Here is a 20,124-nt window from a genome sequence, read left to right as displayed (position 1 = left end):
TTACATTTCTTCTGCAGAGCATGGATTGAAATGTTTTTGCTGCGCTCCCCGTCATGGGCTCAGAGAGCGGATCGTGGAACTTTTGGCAGAGTTACTCGGCTTGTAGGTAGCAGTGATGGAGCTTCAAAGGAAGTGACTTAGCCTCTTTGAAAATTACACACCCTGAGAAACAAAGTGCTGGGTGACCGACCCTTAACAACAGGGAAGGGTCACGGTAGCTCGAAAGCGCACAGCCGGATCACCTCCTCACACTAGGTGACATCGTAGACATGTGCCCCTGCCACCGCCAGACCAAGGGGAGAGTTCCTGTTCCTGTGCCGCTCCCCATTCCGTAAAGAGTCTGGCACTGAGCACAATCTATGGGCCTCGACGGGAGTTCGGTGTACGCTCGCCTCAGTGTCAAGACCACAGACTCCTTCTGCAGAGAGGCAGCAGCTATGTTGAGGAGCCTGTCCTGCTGGTCTGAGCGCGGCCTCACCTGTCCTGACCCCCACCAGCACACAAATCAACTCTGAAGGATGAGTCTAGAAAGCGAGAAAATAGAGAGTCATGCCAGCAGACTGTCACTGCCACCCTGGCAGCAGAAATGTTGTCCCCACCCATTTTCTCGTTGGAGAATTCAGCTCAAGCGCTCATGAGAGGGCCACCCTGAGAATCGACTGACAAGTCAACATTCTGAAAATGACCAAGGGAAAGCCAGCGCCACGTCTGCCCACGTAAAACAGTCCCAGGGAGGTTCGAGGCTGCTTTCCGCTGTGGATGTAAACACACACGTCCTTCCCCTCTTTGTCTAACTTGGAAGATTAAGACGCTGCAGGAGAAAAAGGAGGGGAGAAAAAGCAGCAAGTGCTTTGAAATGATGTGTTGGCGTGCCCAGCACTGCAGACCTGGGCCTGCAGGCCGCGGGCCGGGCAGCGCGACCACGGCGGCCGTGACGGGGCGCAGGGAGCCCCCTTCCACGCAGAGCTCATTCCGTCAGGAAAGCCAGACAAACGCGGCCTGAGCGCGGCACATCCCAGACAATTAGTCAGCTGGTGAAGTGTCATGTTGCTTTATGTTTTTCCACTTCTCGGTGATACTGCCCAGAGACCAAGCTGAGGAATTCTTCCAGCAGCTGTCTGCATTCTGTTCGAAAATATGTTTTTTATATTAGATTTGCCCATCAATTTGCTTCCCAGTGGCATGAAGGTTTTTCTTTTTTTGTTACAAAGGAAATACCAGTTATTTATAGCAACTGAAGGAAATAATGAAGGGGGTGCGAGAGCCACCAAGTAAACAGTTCTATAAACAGTCATTTTCAATGACAGTGGCATGAGATGCTCAGGCAGGCCAGGTCCCTAAGCCAGGTCGGGTCATCTCAGGAAATTTCCAGGCTCTCTCTCTCTCAGCCTTCCTTGCATAAACAGATTTGCATAAAGAGATCACAGGGATGCTGCAACAGGGCGATGCTGGTCACTTGCTGCATCACGTTAGGTCTCTGTCCAGAGCAGTCTTACCATTCCTCTCACAGCTGTGCCAGAGGCCTTGTCAGATGCAACTTCCCGTGCCTGCTTTCATACGTGGGCCTTAAACGGAGATTTACACAATCTCGTTTCTAAAAATACTGTTAACAATTTGAGGGTATTTCATCTGGTCTCCTTTCTGTCTTGGTTGTAGAAGGTGGGATGTGGGGCACTGAGAAACTACTACTATGTGGCATTTACTTCAATAGTGTGACTCTCACTAACTGCCACCTTCTCCACTTAGAAACAGACACTTGTTTTCGAGTCCTTTTAGGTTGCTAAAAGAGATCTGGATAGATCTCAAACAGAACTAGGAAAGGTGCAGAAATACATATGGTATTTGCATATGGTTGCTTATTTACATATACATATTCTGGGTAGAAGAATCCTCCAAGAAGGACCAACTGCTGCTCAATAATTACTCTTAACAAAACCTATAAGGATTTCCCCCAAGTGTCTTTGCTAACATTTTCCACCAAAGTGTAAAATATTTTCTGGATCCTACCCCAGTTCTCCATCATATCATGGTCATACAGAATGCAGCACGGCCCTATAAGTTACTCACCCTAATATAATAAAAATGTAAAGATTTAAAAAAAAAAACTTTTGCTTATTTATTATCACATACCTCATTTTCTTCTTTAGCAATGGTCCATTTGAACTCTTCAAAACTGACCATTTGAAAAATTTCTCAAGTGTCAAAAACAAACATAATACCCATATGTCAACCTTTGGTCCATCCCACATCACTTACCAGGCATAATAATATTAGAAAAACCCAACTTCCTTGTTATAGACACTCCGTGAGAAAATACTGATGAGTATTCTCTTCTGATTTGCTCAATGTCTCCATGTAATAGCTGTAGGGAAACCGCTAAACCTAAAATAAATGAGAGATACCAGAGTAAAAAATAGGAGGACAGAAATAGCATGAATGGAAATCTGAACTTGTTTCAACAAGCCCACAACTATAATAGCATTGTTGTAAACGAAAGGTTACTATTCAGGCAAAATCAAAAGAATCTATAGAAATAATTTCTAGAGAACACTTTTCCAACATAAATATCTGAGTTGGCTGTGTTTAAGGAGGTTCATAGTGACTGGAAAAAACTTGAGCAGGATACTAAGAAGAGGAAGTCTGGTTTCTAGCCCCTATACCCTCTTCTCCAGGCCCCTGCCAGACGGAAATATCCCTGCTGCAAGGACGCTCATGCCAGCAACTGTCAGTGGCTATCTGGCCCTAGAAGACACTGATCTCAAAGGATGAGTTGTTATTTCCTTTAACTCCATAAAACCTATGAATAGTTACTAAATAAATATAAATATATATGATATAATAAGTATCATAAAAGGATACACAAATAAAAAGTCATATCATAATTCAAAGATTTTTAAGGATATTCACAGAGATTTTCTTAAAATTTAAGGAACAGGGGTACCTGGGTGGGTTAAGTATCTACTCTTGGTTTTGATTGTGATCTCAGAGTCATGATATCAAACTCCTATAGGGCTCTGTGATTGGCAAGGAGTCTGCTTGGGATTCTCTTGCTCATGCACACACACACACACACTCTCTCTCTCTCTCTCTCTCTCTCTCTCTCAAATCAATCAACCTTTAAAAACTCACGTAACAGAGGTGCTTATAACAAAATCAAGATTATATTATGTGCATTAGAAACTCATAGTGGCATTATTTTCTACCGAGAATTAAGCAGGATACAGGCTACTGTGACAAATAAAAGAGTATTTAGTCAGGAAAGTAGTAAAACTGTCTTTCTTTTAACTGCAATTACAATGACATTACTAAAGTAGGATACATAAAAGATGAGTGAGATACATTTTTCTTATCTTTTTTTCCCCCAACTCTCAGTTCTTCTGTAGGCAAGAACTACAGAAAGGAAATTAATGCCAGGCTTGTGACTATGTTTGTATGTTTCTGAGATGCCCCTTCTTTCTGCTTTTTTTTTTTCAAAAAAAAAAATTTATTTATTTACTTATGATAGACACAGAGAGAGGCAGAGACACAGGAGGAGGGAGAAGCAGGCTCCATGCCAGGAGCCCGACACAGGACTCGATCCTGGGACTCCAGGATCGCGCCCTGGGCCAAAGGCAGGCACCAAACCGCTGAGCCACCCAGGGATCCCCTTCTTTCTGCTTTTTAATTCCTTCTTGTTTTTCTTCTATTATCTTTAACAAGAAAGACCAAAAAAAAAAAAAAAAAAGGAAAGAAAAACAGCAAAAAAGCCCCTTAGTGATAGAAAATGAACCCGATCAAAGGGGGCTGATTTTTAAAGCTTCCAGTCATCATTGAACTGAACTCAATTTTTTCCCGTTTATTTTATTATTTGTTTTTAATTTTAGGTAGTTGCAACAGTGCACTATTGATTTCTGTAGAATTCAGTGATTCATCACTTACATACAACACCCAGGGCTTATCACAAGTGCCCTCCTTGATACCCATCATTCATCTAGCCCATCCCCAGCCCACATTCCTCCATCAGCCCTCAGTTTGTTCTCTATCATTAAGAATCTCTTATGGCTTGTCTCCTTCTCTCCTTTTTTCTCCCCTCCCCCATATGTTCATCTGTTTCCTTTCTTAAACACCACATGAGTGAGATTATATGGTATTTGTCTTTTTCTGACTTATTTCACTTAGCATAATGTAATCTAGCTCCATCCATGTCATTGCAAATGGCAAGATTTCATTCTCTTTGGTGGCTGAGGAGTCAATGTTGTGTATATACATATATTGTGTATATACACTATATATATATATCTATCTCACATCTTTTTTTTTTTCAAAGATTTTATTTATTTATTCATGAGAATACACAGAGAGGAGAGAGAGAAGCAGAGACACAGGCAGAGGGAAAAGCAGGCTCCATGCAGGGAGCCTGATGTGGGACTTAATCCCAGGTCTCCAGGATCACACCCTGGGCTGCATGCGGCACTAAACTGCTGAGCCACTGGGGCTGCCCTATCTCACATCTTCTTGTCCATTCATCAGTCAATGGACATTTGGGCTCTCTCCACAGTTTGGGTATTACTGATAATGCTGCTACAAACACTGGAAGGCATGCATCCCTTCAAATCTGTATTTCTGTATCCTTTGGGTAAACACCTGGTATGAACTCAATTTTAAAATGCACTTGGATGGTAGAGTTAAGAGGATGATAAATCTGTACTCCAAAGACTATCTATATCATTACTTACCACGTGCAACTTATCATTCCCCTTTCATAACTTACAGTACTACAATGCAATATCAAACATGAACCATAAGAATGACAACAATCACACTGGAATAAAAAAGAAATGCAAAGTTTATTTAGCACACATCTACATTAGGATCTTGCTTTTGTTCTCCCTCAGCAGTATGAACAGACAACAACAAAAACAGTGTCTTGTTTGTTGGTTTTACTTGGTTTTCAATTAAGTGATAACAACATCAGGAAAATTTGTTTAAAAAGAAGCATTTGGTTCAGAGAGAAGATGGAGCCATTTCTGGGGTTCAAGTCTGACCTAGATGGGGCATACCTAAGGGGCGAAGCCAAAAAAAAAAATGACAGGTAGGAGAGGACTGCATCATTATGTCCTCACACCTTCTAGTGTGTGGGCCTAATAGGATGTGTCAGAAAGCTGTTGTTAGAATAAGGTTGAATCTGGCAGGATTCAGGAACTTTAATTAAAAGCTCATTCCATTTTACTTACCTATCTTTTATCTCCCTCCCTGCCCCCACTCCATTGAGTTGGGTGACTGAAGGCAACAAAATGGAGGCACTTCTGTCCCTGAGACCCACGGGGAATGAAGGAGGGTAGTATAAGTGGTCTGGATGGTTTGACGGTGAAACAGTCAGTGCAGCTTTGGGATACTTTTATGTGGTGTGATTGGTTCCTTTTAAAACCCAGAGGCAGTGGATGAAGACAAAGTGTAGCATGTGTTATAATCCATCTGTCCCAGCAGCTATTTCTTCCTGACTCACGCTCTCCCACTATCCCTACCTCATTACTGGTGTTTCTGTTCTCTTCCCACTTCTGTCCTTTTGCCTTCAAAATACTCACCCACACCATCACCATCATCATTAACATCATCAGGAGCTGGTATCTGTAGAATAGCAGTGTGTGCCAGACACCGTACATAAGAACAGTCCCTCCTGCTGGGAAGAACACTATCCAAATCTGGGGGACCAGAAACAATGCTTTCAAATAGAGAATCAGATGGATTTAACAAAATCCTTGGGGTCCTACAATTTTTTTTTTCTTTTTACAAGTGAAGGTCAATTCACTAGGACTTCTCATCAAAGGATCTGATCAGACACTGGCGACATTATGTGCCATGTCTAAAGTAGGAAAAAAACCGAACAGTAGTGAAAAGCAAAGACATCATGCTATTCAGGGTAGGGGCTGGAAGAAGGAAAAGTGACTAGAATTCTGGTTTTGCCCTATTGGAGCCAGAATTCATTTTAATCATCAGTGATTTTCTTTTTTTAATGTAAGCTGAATACCTAACAGAGGATAAGACAATGAAAGAAGAAAAGCATTCAGTCAGAGATGAAGCTTAAGAAAATCCAAGACAGACAAATACTACATGTTACGGAAGGATATAGATGTAAACAAGAAAAGAAAAATACATTAATGTACTCTAAACAGTAAATGCCATAGAGATTAGAGAATGCAAAAGGATAGAGAGGATTCAATTAGGGAGTAACAGGGAAGAGCCAGCTAGTAGATATGTGAAGGGAATGAAGAAGTGACAGGGGTAAATCAGACAAATACTATGGGTGGGTTGGGGGGAAGGAAAATACTGTATTTAGGAGTTGAATGCATCTTAAAATTTGGTTAGACAGTTCAGCAGTTTTCATTTTAGAGGTTTAGAAGATGCAGATTTAAGCCCTAGGTGTAATGATTTAATTTGTCTTGCCAAGTGACACCAATCTGGAGGAGAGGGGAAGGTACTGCCATTTAGAGGTGACCCAATTTCTTCAAAATAAAGAGCTCACAGAGAGTCAAGAATTGGAAAGGCCAACAGAACTGAGGACTTCACCACAACTTACTTGGCTTCTCCTAAATCATCGACTCAGTTTTCATTAAAAAAAAAAAAAATTTAAAAACAAAAAACCCCACAAGACTCAACATGCAACACTCAAGAGTAGGTGTACTTTCAATAAAACAAAGAAAGAACATGATATAATGTGAGTCCACAGGCACTCACCCGCAAGGAGCCATTGCAATACTACTTATTTTTCAATCAAGGAAACTCCTGATCCTACTTTCATGGTGTCCCTTAATTACCATGACAAAAATCAACAGGGTGGGTAAAAGAGTCATCAGAAAAACAAGAAATAATGTATTAAGATGAGGAAACTACTCATCACCACAAAGGAGAGACTCATCAAATACTCATTTCAATTATCCAAGGATTAGCCCTATCCTTTCAGGAATGGTCATTTATGTGTCATAAATTTAGTTTGTTCACAGAGCAGTATTTTTATTTCTATTCTATTCCTTGTCAGTCCTTACCTACCGTACCTGCTATCTCTGGGGCTGGGACTTCTAAAATTTTATGTGCTGTACACCTTCAATGAATGTAACACTATATTCCAACTATACTCAAATAAAAAGTTTTTAATTAAATTTTAAGAAATAGAATTTTATTTGTACACTAGTTTAGTTCTGCCGCAACTCATACTGCCCATTTTGGGTGTGGCAGTAACTTTCAGCTTGAGAGGAAGGTGAAAGGTGGGCTATAAGGATATTTTTGATAAGGTTCCTACTCCAAAGGAACTGATATTCTAATACTGAATACAAGACACACACACATAAATAAATGTAAAGCAGAATGGGTTAAATGTATGATAAGGATATTGAAATAAGAAAAAAATTACTGACTGAGGAAATTTTAAAGTGCAGGGTAGATTTTTTTGGGGAAAAACAAGAATTTATGACAACCAATAAGCTGAAGAACTAGGTTAGATTTTTAATTTCACAAAATAAATCAATAATGTTTTACAATCACTTTTTCCTGGTCCTTAATCTAAGTACCAAAAATGAAATTGCTAAGGGAGAACTGTTCCTTTTATTAAAAGATGCAATCATTAAACTGAACATTTTTATCTGCCTAGATGCTTAAGAGTCAATTATAATGATTTGATATCTAATTTTAAATAAAGGAATAGGCATTAATTAATCTAGAGTCTGTCACAAAATAACGTATTTTTCATGATGCAGCTACACTTACAGAGCAGTAGTACAGGAAAGAAAGGCTTCATATCTGATAAATCAAACATGGCTGACTATTTATTAGCTCTAATTTCATAGGAATTGAAGTTAACTCACTCCATAAGATGGTTCTTTTCAAATTCATGAAATTCTGCACTTTTATATAAAAAAATGCCAAGCTCAGCATGATTTATAAGTAGCAGGCAAAATTAATTTTAGACTAGATCAGCCATTTTGCCACCATTGAACCAAATAACATGGAGCTGTGAACATACAGCAAAGCAAAAATAAAAAAAAAATGACAAATACATTTGATAAATACATGTTGTGATTAAGTGTGCAAGTTAAGACCCTGCCAAATGTTAACTTCTCTGTGCTCTGTTTTCCACATCTATAAAATCAAGATAATAATGATACCAACTCCATTAAACACTTTGGGTGATATCTAGCACAAAGGAGGTGTTTGACAATGTTGGCTGCTGTCACTACAACTACCACTGCCGCTACCGTTATTATATAATATCATTGTTTCTGTTTTTTTTTTTTTAAGATTTTATTTATTTATTCGAGAGAGAAAGGCAGAGACAAAGGCAGAGGGAGAAGCAGGCTCCATGCAGGGAGCCTGATGTGAGATTTGATCCCAGGTCCCCAGGATTACACCCTGGGCTGAAGGTGGTGCTAAACTGCTGAATCACCGGGGCTGCCCATTGTTTCTGTTCTTATTCCTCCCTACCATTAATATCAACAAATTATCTTCTATCAAAAAATGTTCGACATCCTATGTGCCATATGCAAAGACTATTCCTTTCAATAGTCATGCCCACTTACCACTAGATTAAGCCAAGTTTTGCAAATCTCCTGTATATTTGAAAGATGAAATTCTATGGTGGCTTTGGAGGCAAATCTGTCTATCATGAGCAAGACTCAATTACTGGAGATTTGGCAAAGACAGACGTGATAAATACAAGTAGGTAATATGTACAGATAGACACATGTGAAGATGGGGAAGTTCCTAACAGCACAGGGAAAGCCAGAAAAATAAGTAGCAATCACAGGGGTCATAATTAATTACTGATGAGCACATGTATGAAGGCAGGAAATGATGGAGGCTATGCTGACACAGTTACAACAAAGATGGGAAATAGTGTTTAAAAAGTTACATACTGACATACAAGAAGTTATTTCTTTTTGGTACATGAGATGTGGGGGAATGAGGGAAAATAAGGAATCATAAGAGACTCTTTGAGTGCCTGATCTGAGAAACTCTGTAGAAAAATGTGGCTGTACACTGAGTTGAGAAGATTAGTTAAGAAAGGAGAAGAAACAGCAATCTATATTGTCTTTTATAAATGCATAAATGACCTTGAGTGGTGTTATTTTTCATGGAGATTTGGATTATGGTCTGGGTCACTTGCTTTCAGCCTGAACAACTTTAGTATTTCTTGCAAAGCAGATTTGTTAGCAAAAAATTCTGTTTTTTTTTTTTTTGTTTGTTTTGTCTTTATTTTTCCTAGAATTTTGAAAGATAATTTTGCTGGATATAAGATTCTTGATTGACACTTTGGTGGGTTTTTTTTTGTTGTTGTTGTCTTTAAAAAAAAAAAAATTAAGCACTTTGAATATGTCATCACTGCCTTCTGACCTTCGCTGTATATTATAAGAAGTTAGGTAGCAACTTCCTTGAGGTTCTCCTGGGTATGAGGAGTAATTTTTCTCTTGCTACTTTCAAAAATTCTGTCATTGTCTTTTAGCATTTTTGCTATGATGTGTTAGGATGCATATCTCTTCCTGCTTATCATACTCAAAGTCACTGAGCTCCTTGGATGTACAGATTAATGTTTTCCATCAAATTTGGGAAGTTTTTCTGCTACTATGTCTCCAAATATTTTTCCTACTCCTTTCTTTCTCTCCATTCCTTCTGGTATTCCTATTTTGTATATGTTGGTGCACTTGATGGTATATTTTTCTGCAGTTTTTTTTTTCTTCATTCTTTTTTTAAAAAAACCTTTTTCCAAAGTCTCCAGTCTCAAGAAGTCCCACAGGCTTGTTTCTCCATACTCTGTTTTAAATAAAGTCATTTCCTTTCAGGAGGGCTTCTTAATTTTCTCTCCTCATGAACTACCACTTCTCCTTGGGCCAAAGCTTTGATCCATTGCTCCAGAGTTGGAAGTGCGTACAGTGGTCTATTTTTTAGAGGGACACCCCTGCTTCATGGGCAAGGTACCAGGCTGAGATAGTAATCTCTGGGTTTTCTTAAGTTGCCTCTCTTTGTGAGGCAGCTCCATCCAATGAGCAAGCTGGGACAAGGGCAACTGATGCCCAATATTCCTGGCTTGCTGGATCACAGGTAGAGCCACTGTCCTATGACTAAGCATTTGGCAGAAGAAGGGAGACTCCTCCATAACTCAAAGCTAAGGGTGATGAAAGGTGCTGGGAGCCTTTACCTCTCAGCCAGATATGGTATCCCTTGACTGAGAGCTCAGAGAAGGAGTGTCATCTTCTTGGTCACATGTGCCTGGAGCAGAACATCCATCATGATGAGCAGAGGCAGGGGGGAAAGGAGTAAATGAGTATTGGCACAAGTGTCACCAAATCTCTCTATTAAGATTTAGTATGACTCTTGAATAAGTTTCTCTCTATATGCTGTACGTTCTTAGAAAAATCTTCAGATTTTAATGTTTTTCAATTTGGAATGCATCTATGTAGCTCCTCAGGCTGCTCTTATGAAGCAAAACTCTAAAAAAAACTAATTTTTTAAAAAGATTTATTTATTTGAGAGAGAGACAGATGCATAAGTGGGGGTGGGGGAGAGTGCAGGGAGAGAATCTTCAAGTGGATTCCCCGCTGAGCACGAGCCTGAGGCAAAACCAAGAGTTGGACACTTAACTGACTGAGCCACCCAGCCATCACTAAAAACATTATTTCTTCACAATATTTGCATACTAAAACATAATTGCTAGGACTTCTAAACTTGGAAGTACAAAATCACTAACATAATGAGGTAGCAGCAAAACGTGCAAAAGATGGTATTATGGGGCACCTAGGTGCTCAGTCAGTTGGACATCTGCCTTGGGCTCAGGTCATGATCTCAGGGTCCTGGGATCAAGACTCACATTGGGCTTTCTGCTCAGCAGGGAGTCCGCTTCTCCCTTTGTGCTTGTTCTCTTTCTTTCTTTCTTTTTTTTTTTTTTTTTTTTTGCTTGTTCTCTTTCTTTTGCTTTTTCTATGAAATAAATAAAATCTTTTAAAAAAAAGATGGTATTATTAGATTCTTTCATAAAATTATCTTCAGTAAAGTCTGCTTATTTCCAAAATATTTAGGACCTCATTGTTATCAGAAGAAGAATGTTTACTTCTATTTATTCCTATGTGCTTGATTTACAAAAATCTATCAACAGAGTTTTGCTTTGAGTACTAGAATATTATATGTGGAGTCTATAAGGTAAGATAACTAACTTTTAGTATTATTATTATTGGTTTTTTTTTGAGAGAGAGAGAGAATGAGCATGCGAGTGCAAGTGGGGCAGGAGCAGAGAGAGAGAGAGAGAAAGTCTTAAGCAGGCTTCACATCTAGCACAGTGCCTGACATGGGGCTCGATCTCATGACCCTGAGATTATGATCTGAGTCAAAATCAAGAGTCGGACACTCAATCGACTGACCCCCCTCCCAGGCATTCTTCAGATAACTGACTTTTAAAATAAATACACTAAAAGCATGTATCTAATGTGGGCCCAACTCAAAGCCAAAGAGAACTTTCAAGAGTAGATTCTGGCTGCATCAATAAAAACCTGGCAGGATTAAGGGAGTATTTACACAGAGAGGTCAGAGACAGGATCTCATAGTCTCTGGAGTAGAGGAGAGAAGGGAAGCCAAATGTCTAGCAGGAGTGCTGTCAAGTAAAACAGCACTTGGAAAATGAGTCAATGGAGCAAAAGTCAGAAGCACTAAAAAGACACTAGAGTGTCAAAATGAGTCAGATTAGATAAAGAAATAAAATGGGAGCCATGACAGTACTAGAAGCCCACTGAATTGTTAGGTACATGGTAGAGGGGCCTAGTTGCTTAAATCCTCTGCCCAGCAGGACCAGATTACCCAAAGGACAAGTGTCCTTTAACACTGTCATCTTGAAAATCCAGACACTATATTATTAATGTTGCCAATGCTCAAATTTGGGGATGTATCTCTTCTTTCAGATGTAGTTTTAAAGCCAACTTACATTTTAAAAAAAACTGAAGAAGAGAAAAAGAAAAGAAAGATAAAGTAAAAGAAAATCATTCTCCTTTCTTAATAGTCTAGTCACACCTCTATTTCTGCCTTTCAACCAGTATTATTCAGTTTGTGAATAAACTGAAATAAAAATAAATAAATTTAACTCAGGAAGATGTGATTTTGACACCGCTGAGGATAATCAAAGGGTCTGACTATAGGCTCACTTTCTGAAGATCATTTTCCTGAGATCTCTGAACAGGTAACCCTACTGATTGGGATGCTATGGTCTATCATGTAAAAGGTATGATAAATATGTGCAAATATTCTTGTAATTATAACTGCCAGTCCACAGATCTGCTATTTCAAAGTCTTAGAAAAAACTTTAAAGCTTTCTTTAAAGAAGTGGTTAGCCCATGGCTAAGGGTTATAGCACAAATAAGACTGAAGTAATACATAACGAGTTATGGAACATCAAACTAAAAAACAGAAGAGACATCTGCAATTGTTTATTTTCATTGAGTCGTAACCAGAAAAGAAATTTACTGACCAGAACAGAGGGATGGAGAGGGCATGCGCTGGCATGCAGTGGAAGCTGTAATTATAGGAGTGGATGAGACCATTCAGAGGAAATTCACATTTCCTTCTTAACAGAGGAGAATTTTCATCTTAAAATTTCCTTCCTTGTTATGATTTTGGATATCAACATTTCAGTTCATGAGGGTTCTGTCAAGCTTCAAAAGGGTTTTGTTTGTTTGTTACAGGTATATAATAATCATCATTATTATTGATTTGTAATTTTTCCGAAACATGAAGCAGGTTGTAAGCCCCTGGCTGAAAACTGTTTTTTTAAAATGTACACAGAACATATCATATATGAGTATAATTTAACATCTGATTAGTTTATTCATACACTTGCTTTTATAAAATGCAAAGTTTTTCTATATAGCAAATCTTCCAAACAGTTTTACTAGTGACTAAATTAGCAAAATATAAGTAATTTGGAGAATAAAATCAAGCTCTAATCACTACTTTTTTAGTTTATGATTTGTTTTTTGTATATTTCATGAAGCTATAAAAATACTTTATACATATAATTCATATTTTGAACTCTTTTTTGTTCACTGTAATTAAAGGAGAATGGTTTAGATTAAAGGAAACTGAAAAGATATTACAACTGCATGTGATACAGCCTGGATCTCTTTAATTATAAAGGACACTGAGAAAACTGTCGAAATACGAGTATGTTAATTTCCTGATTTTTATCAATGTACTTTGGTTATGTTGTCATGTCTTGGAGTAAGCAGAAGTATAGAGGAATCATGCCTGCATTTTGTTCTCAAACAGTTCTGGGGGGGAAAGTATTTGTGTTGTGTATGTATTATACGTATTGTACACACACGTTTAAACATTAGGAGCACTGGGCCAATCTTAAGAATTATACCAATTCAGTGATGCTAAATTATAGATTATAGAAGGAGAAGAGATTGAGTGAGTATGAAGTAGAGAAGGATACAGCAAATGTATAAAATGTTAACCTTTGAGAAACTAGGAATTCTTTGTACTACTCATGCAACTTTTCCGGAAGTAAATTTAGTTGAAACTAAAAAACCCCAAAAGAATAAAAGAGAGAGCATGGTTTAATAATTAGGGAATTTCTAAAGCGAGCAAAAAGGTCACATCCCACATTTCCAGCCAACAGATGGTGCCAATAAGTACCAGCTTCTTTTAACAATATTAGAAAGCAAAGTTTCTAAATGCCATGCCCAAAAGTCAGGAGCATTGATACAATCCTCAAGAATTCTAGCAGTTCAATAATAATGAATTAAATAACCACACTGCTCTATAAAGGTAGGTTACTCAACCCCAAAATGCAATATAATGATCAAAAGCCTCCTTTTACTTCAGCCAAAGAAAGAACACTGCTCACTTCCTGCATAGAGTTAAACTGTTCTTCCTGCACTCATGAGTTCCTCATCTAGGTAATTCCTCAATCTTGTGGGGGTTAAAATGCATAGTTGGCAGGAATGCAACTCATCTTGCTAAGGCAAAAAAAAAAGTGCAGAAATTGACCTAATTAGTTGATATGATTTCTTCTAGCTGGAAACTACATGTGTAAACTGCAGGAAATAGGATTTCATAAATATACAGATAATATGAAAAGATTTTGAAGTTTCTCTCAGGACATACTGAACCAGAGCCAATGATTCTTACACAATTTACTTCAAGTCACAGAACTGAATTTGCTTCAGTAAATCACACTGGCTCAGTCTTAGTACACATTCCTAGCATTTCAATTGCTAATGCCTATTGGAGGTGACATTTATAATAACCATTTGCTCAACAAACCTAAACCAGGCTCATTTCATGAATATTTTTAGAATTTCAAATTCTTACAATATTACTTTTGGATTTTAAAATTCCCACAGAGCACAAAAATTTCAAATTATTCAGCCTAACTAAATCCAACCAGAGAGATATGTTAATTCAATTATTTTTTTCTTCATCTTTAAAAGATAAATGGATCGCTTACAATTTTCTCCCAGCTTCTAAACTCAAAGATAGTGGTTAATGTGCCTTTGCAACATAAGTCTTAGTTAGGGGGTACAAAAACCCAGTTAACTAGACAAATCCCTTTAACTATTTAACAGACAAGATTACAACTCCAAGAGATAGGAAGACTTCAATGAAGCATAAAGGGCCTGGAAATTTGTTGGTAGAATTTGTTCCGAAAACTAATTTCAAAGTTCCTTTTTTTTTTTCCTTTTTTAGTATCAATGACCAAGGAATAGTGGGACGAAAGCAGGAAAAAAACAATACTTTACTGAATGAACTCAATTTTCTTGAAGACATCTGACCACACTACTTCCATTTAATCAACAATCCCGTGGTTCAAGGAGAAAACTATGTAAGTCAACAGATCTAATCACTGTGATAGTTTGAACATTAGGTATCCCAATTTCCAACCTCAATTTTCTGTACCCTTGTCTCCCCCACTTTTTGTTTCTAAGGATTTTATTTTTAAGTAACCTCTACACCCAAAGTGGGGCTCGAACTCACAACCTCAAGCTCAAGAGTCACATGCTCTTCTAACTAAGCCAGCCAGGCACCCTGCTTCTCCCACTATTTTTAATTAAGTCATTAAGGGTCTCCCTTTCAGTAATAAAGCCAAACAACTCCTATTTCTCTTCTGTTCTTATATCTGTTTTCTACAAGGAGAATGATCCACTAAGACTGAAGGGTAGAAATCTCAGTGGAGAGACCAGAAGAGTGGAAGGCAGACAGATGTTGGCTGTGGGCAGCTGGCTGAGGCTCAGGCTTAAAAGGAGAAGAACGGAGAGTAGTGGCCATTAGAACAGGAATAGATGGGGCTCTGCAGCAGAAGCCAAGTATAAAGCACATAAATCTGGCTGCCTCAGCATCAAAGTATCACAGTAGGCAACAAAATGGAGGAGGATGGATTCTGCTAAAGGCAAAACCTTTCATTCAGGGCTCTACAGTACAATGGTTCCTTTCACTCTTTCCAAAGATGCAGCAAATAGTTTTTCATTTCAGTATGAGGGTTGTAAACAGAAAAGGGAACACTCAGGGAATATGGTGGTTTAGATGTCACTAACTGGTAGTCTCACTCCGGAGCAAGGATAAATGGTCCGTAGGTCAGTAAGATTGACAGATCACATGGAATAGAGAGGCATGTCTAAGCTCCAGGAACTTCCCAAGGAAATAAATTGTGCTGTCCTTCCTTCAGAATTAATCTGCATAATCACAAGGACAACAATTAAATTTCAAAGAAGGGAGGGATCTTAGCAATTAAATCAGCAGAGATAAGATGAAAGAAACAAAGTAGGAAGGCCCGGTCAATGATCTAACCTATCAATAATCCAACACACTTTGCATATGCTTTCTCCCTGATAATCCTTAGAAGATGATATTATTATTATCCCAGTAAAACAGTACTTAGGACATCCTACTTCCTCAGGCAAAGTTCTTAGAGGCTATCTGTTTTTTTTTTTAAGATTTATTTATTTATTCATGAGAGACACAGACAGAGAGAGAGAGGCAGAGACACAGGCAGAGGGAGGAGCAGGCTCCCCACATGGAGCCCCATGTGGGACTCGATCTTGGACCCCGGCATCACGCCCTGAGCAGAAGGCAGACACTCAACTGCTGAGCCACCCAGGCATCCCAATGCTATCCTCTCTTTAAGATGACTCTCATCTATAAGCAGAGAGAAATGTGCAATTTGGCTTTACTGGAACTCTGACCTCACAGGATATAGAATCAGTGATGTTAGGAATCTATCTGGAGGCATAAATCAAAGCACATCATTGAGAACTTCACCATGATTCAAGAGGCAACTGGGAATCACATCAGAGTCTGGACAACGATATGCGCAAACAATCCAAGAACAGAGGAATTTTGTTCTGCATGAAGCATAGTGGAAGAGGAAAGGCTTTGGAGTCAATAAGGAGTTGGGGAAAAAAAATCTACTGGGGCAGGCCAACACACACTGCTTAGGCAAGAATACATCTGTGATGGTAGTGAGAGAAGGTAATCCATGGGGAAAAAAAAATCACAAGGTCAGGGATTTGTTTATTCATAAGGAGGCAAATGCAAATTAGGAGTAGTAGGAATCCTGAAGAGACATGGAAAGAACTAAAAAAAAAAAAATTTTTTTAAGATTTATTTATTTGAGAGAGAGAAAGAGAGAGAGAGAGAGAGAGAGCGCTACAGAAATCCTGTGCGAGTGTGAGCAAATGTGGAGAAGGAGGGCCAGAGAGATAGAGAATCTCAAGCCAACTTGCCGCTGAGTGAGGAGCCCAATGTGGGGCTTGATCTCATGACTGAGATCATGACCTGAGACAAAATCAAAGGTTGAATGCTTAACTGATTGAGCCACCCAGGCGTCCCTGAAAAAAATCTTTAAGTCCAGGGCAGCACTATCTAATAGGGATACAATTGGAGCCACCAGTGAAATTAAAAATTTTCTAGTAGCCATGCTAAAAAGTAAAAGGAAACAAAATTAATTTTAGTGATGTATTTTAACCCATTATCTCCACAATGTTATCTTTCAACATGTAATCAATATAAAAATTATTAATGGGATATTTTACATTTTTTAAAGTACCATGTTTTCAAAACCCAGTACATATTTTATAATCATAGCACACCTCAATCCCAGTGCTGTAAGCCTCGTATCTAGTGCTCAAAAGCCACATGTAGATACTGCCCAATGAACTGGACAGCACAGGTTTAGAGGGTAATTAATGATAAAAAATAGTGGTATCATGAAACCCCAGAAGGTTTAGAACAAAACTAACCAGGATTTGCCTAGAAGTCTGCCAACGAATTTGGCATGATTAGTTTTTAAAAAGTGGGATCTTTGCCATCTTACCAGGCGTACATTTAAAATAAATCATGTGGTCTGCACACAACTAGTGTTATAATTCTTTACCAGAAAAGGTGAAGACAAATACACATACCAGATTCTAAAGCATCTTCTCACTTCACCTTGTATACTACTACTACCATCTCTTCCAGACCCTTTAGGGACTCTGCCTTCTACTGCTCCAAGTCTCTTTGTTTATTTAGCCGGTAGATGGAGGACTTTGTGTGAATTAGGTCAAACTCAAGTTACCTCCCCAACTCTTGGGAAAGGGAGGAGAGGGTGATCTCACCACTCATAACAACCTGAATGCTGCCACATGTGTGACCTGTCGATGCTTAGGACTCTCACTGAAGCAGAAAGTTTCTGTCTATGGTTACTTTTTCTTTGTGGGTCGGTGTAGCCTAGTAAGATGTGTACGGGTCTGAAAAAAAGGTGGTTTGAGCTCAGATTCTTGTTCTAGATTACCAGGAAGGTTGGACAAGGGCATAAATATCTATACTCAAGTTACTTTGAAAACCAGTCTTAAAAAATAATGCATTCAGTTCTATAGATGACTTAATGTCAAGTTTTTTCTTATGTCAATGAAACCACACAGCTGCACAGTCTGTTTTGCTTCAACTTGGATTTGAAGGGGGGGGGGGGCGGGACAGGGAGCTAAGAATATTCACCTAGTTTTTGTCCACTGACCAAACGTAAAAATGTCACTATATATGCTGTATGATGCAGTATCTATGAAGTTTCCAGGTTAAGAATACGTACCACGTATCATATATAACTTGTAACGCTCTGTATTTCAGTTCCTCCTCTTACTACGCGTGCATATGTTTTTCTGTACGTGAAACTGCAGCCAACAACATTTGTCTCCCTAGCCGATTTCAACACATGAACCTGTATGCTTGTTCTCCAGTATGTTGTTCTGCTCCCAGCTATAGGCAGGGAAGCATGACTTTCTTGGACCTAACTTCCGTCCATCAACCCTATTCCATACCACAGTCAAGAACCCAAGCATATTTGTCATTTGGGTTTTAGTGACTGGTAACAACTCAGAGGCCTCACCACTTGGTATTACTGAACAAATCCACATACTCTGCCTTGTTTCAAACCAGAACAGAATACATTAAATAGAGTTACTTTAAATAGAGTTATAGCTATAAACCCATCTTAGCACAGGGAGACGTACCAGATTGTTGACTGTACGTTTTTAAAGTTACAAAGTGAATGCAGAGAAAAACAAAGCGCGGTTCATCTCCTTCTTACACAGATACATAAAATAAAAGGCCTGAAATGAAAAGCGGAGGGAGAGTCAGCCAGTCCCACACACTCACCTGCGTTGGAGCCCGTCAGATTGTAACGTGCATTCAGTTTTTTGATGATGTTCTCGTGGATTTGGTACCACTCACTCTCTGTGTTACACCTATGAAGACATTGACACTCGGTTAAGCTTCCATAATGGATGAGATCAAACAATGGCCTTAGTAGCACACCTGTTCTGTTTGGAATAACCATCAGAACGTACGCCCTTAAATCTCCTTGGGAACTCCCCCAAACTGGTCAGTGATAGCATAATTGCCCCAGGATGAGCAGGATGCCCATATCTGGTAAATGCATGACTACCTACTTCATGCCAGGAGTGGCTGTGAGGAATGAACAATTTATGAGAGTCCCCCTCGCCTCAAAATCTCAGAGAACTAATGCACACAGTGGAAGGCAGTGCAGATGAAACGTGCTACTCCCTGGATCTGAACCCTCACCAATAACTAAATTATGTTCTTTGGGCAAGTTATTTACCCTCCTTGTGCCTTGATTTCCTCATTTGTGAAATGGGGTTAATATACTACAGTTAAATAAGCTTGGGTTTAAGATGATTCTGGGCTTAGGATAACACCTGACATATAGTAAATGCTCCATGAATTAGTTCTCATTAGTGGGTCTCTGCCTACAACAACATGACCAAGTTGGGCTAGCATCAGAATGCAACAAAGCAAGCAAAATGCAACTGAGGTTAACACTACTTGAAAGAGGGTAATTAAAAATTACCCTTTGGACACCTGGGTGGCTCAGCGGTTGGATGGCTGCCTTCGGCTCAGGTTGTGATCCCGGGATCTGGGATCGAGTCCCGCATCGGGCTCCCTGTGAAGAGCCTGCCTCTCCCTCTGCCTATGTCTCTGCCTCTCTCTCTCTCTCTCTCTCCGTGTGTGTCTCTCATGAATAAATAAATAAATCTTTAAAAAAAAATTACCCTTGCACTGAAAAGTTAAGCTCCCCAGTTTTTCCTCTACTGGTTAATAGGCATCTTTCCATCTTCTTACTCTCATAGCCATCTGTATCTTGCTCTTTTAGCTCTTGTCACTTGCTAGCTCATGTCATCTTTGTTTTACATGCTGTAGTTCACCCAGGAAACTTTTAAGGTTTCTTGAGGAATGGATCTAGGACATGTGTCCCCCTTGGGACTCTAAATACCAAGGGTGCTGAAAAATTAATGAGCTGCATCAATGAATGGATGGAAGTCCCTCTGACTGGCAACTCCTAATGGCCCCTAAATATTGAGGTTGGTTATCCTTCCTTACTGCCATGACTGCCTCAGTTAGCCAGGGACAGCCTCCCTCATCTGACTATGTAAATCACTACTTCTATTAGCCACAAATGCTCCTTTCCTAAGGGCCGTGAATATCAAGCTTCTATACATAGTCAAAGCATTCCACGGCAAGTTCCTCGTCTGTGGCTGAGAGTTCACAGTTCGATTACATATTTATTTCATCACCATAGGCTTTTCCAGGATGTACATGATGGAGGGCATTTCTGAGCCA

The 20,124-nt window shown here is 39.2% G+C and overlaps 1 protein-coding gene across 8 annotated transcripts in view; it reads right to left on the bottom strand.

Annotated features, from left to right (window-relative positions):
- DOCK4 (dedicator of cytokinesis 4) overlaps nucleotides 1-20,124 on the bottom strand; it is a 410,872-nt gene that overhangs the window by 155,894 nt on the left and 234,854 nt on the right. For all 8 annotated transcript variants that reach the window (XM_072783430.1, XM_072783431.1, XM_072783435.1 and 5 more), the window contains exons 12-13: nucleotides 18,643-18,731; nucleotides 2,257-2,382 (exon numbers count right to left, since the gene is read on the bottom strand). In XM_072783430.1, the coding sequence (XP_072639531.1) occupies nucleotides 2,257-2,382; nucleotides 18,643-18,731 (215 nt within the window). The remainder of the gene's footprint in view (nucleotides 1-2,256; nucleotides 2,383-18,642; nucleotides 18,732-20,124) is intronic.

The sequence above is a fragment of the Canis lupus genome, chromosome 18 (genome assembly GCF_048164855.1).
Source record: "Canis lupus baileyi chromosome 18, mCanLup2.hap1, whole genome shotgun sequence".
In the NCBI taxonomy this organism is placed as follows: Eukaryota; Metazoa; Chordata; class Mammalia; order Carnivora; family Canidae; genus Canis; species Canis lupus.
This window is presented reverse-complemented; position numbering and strand designations above follow the sequence as displayed.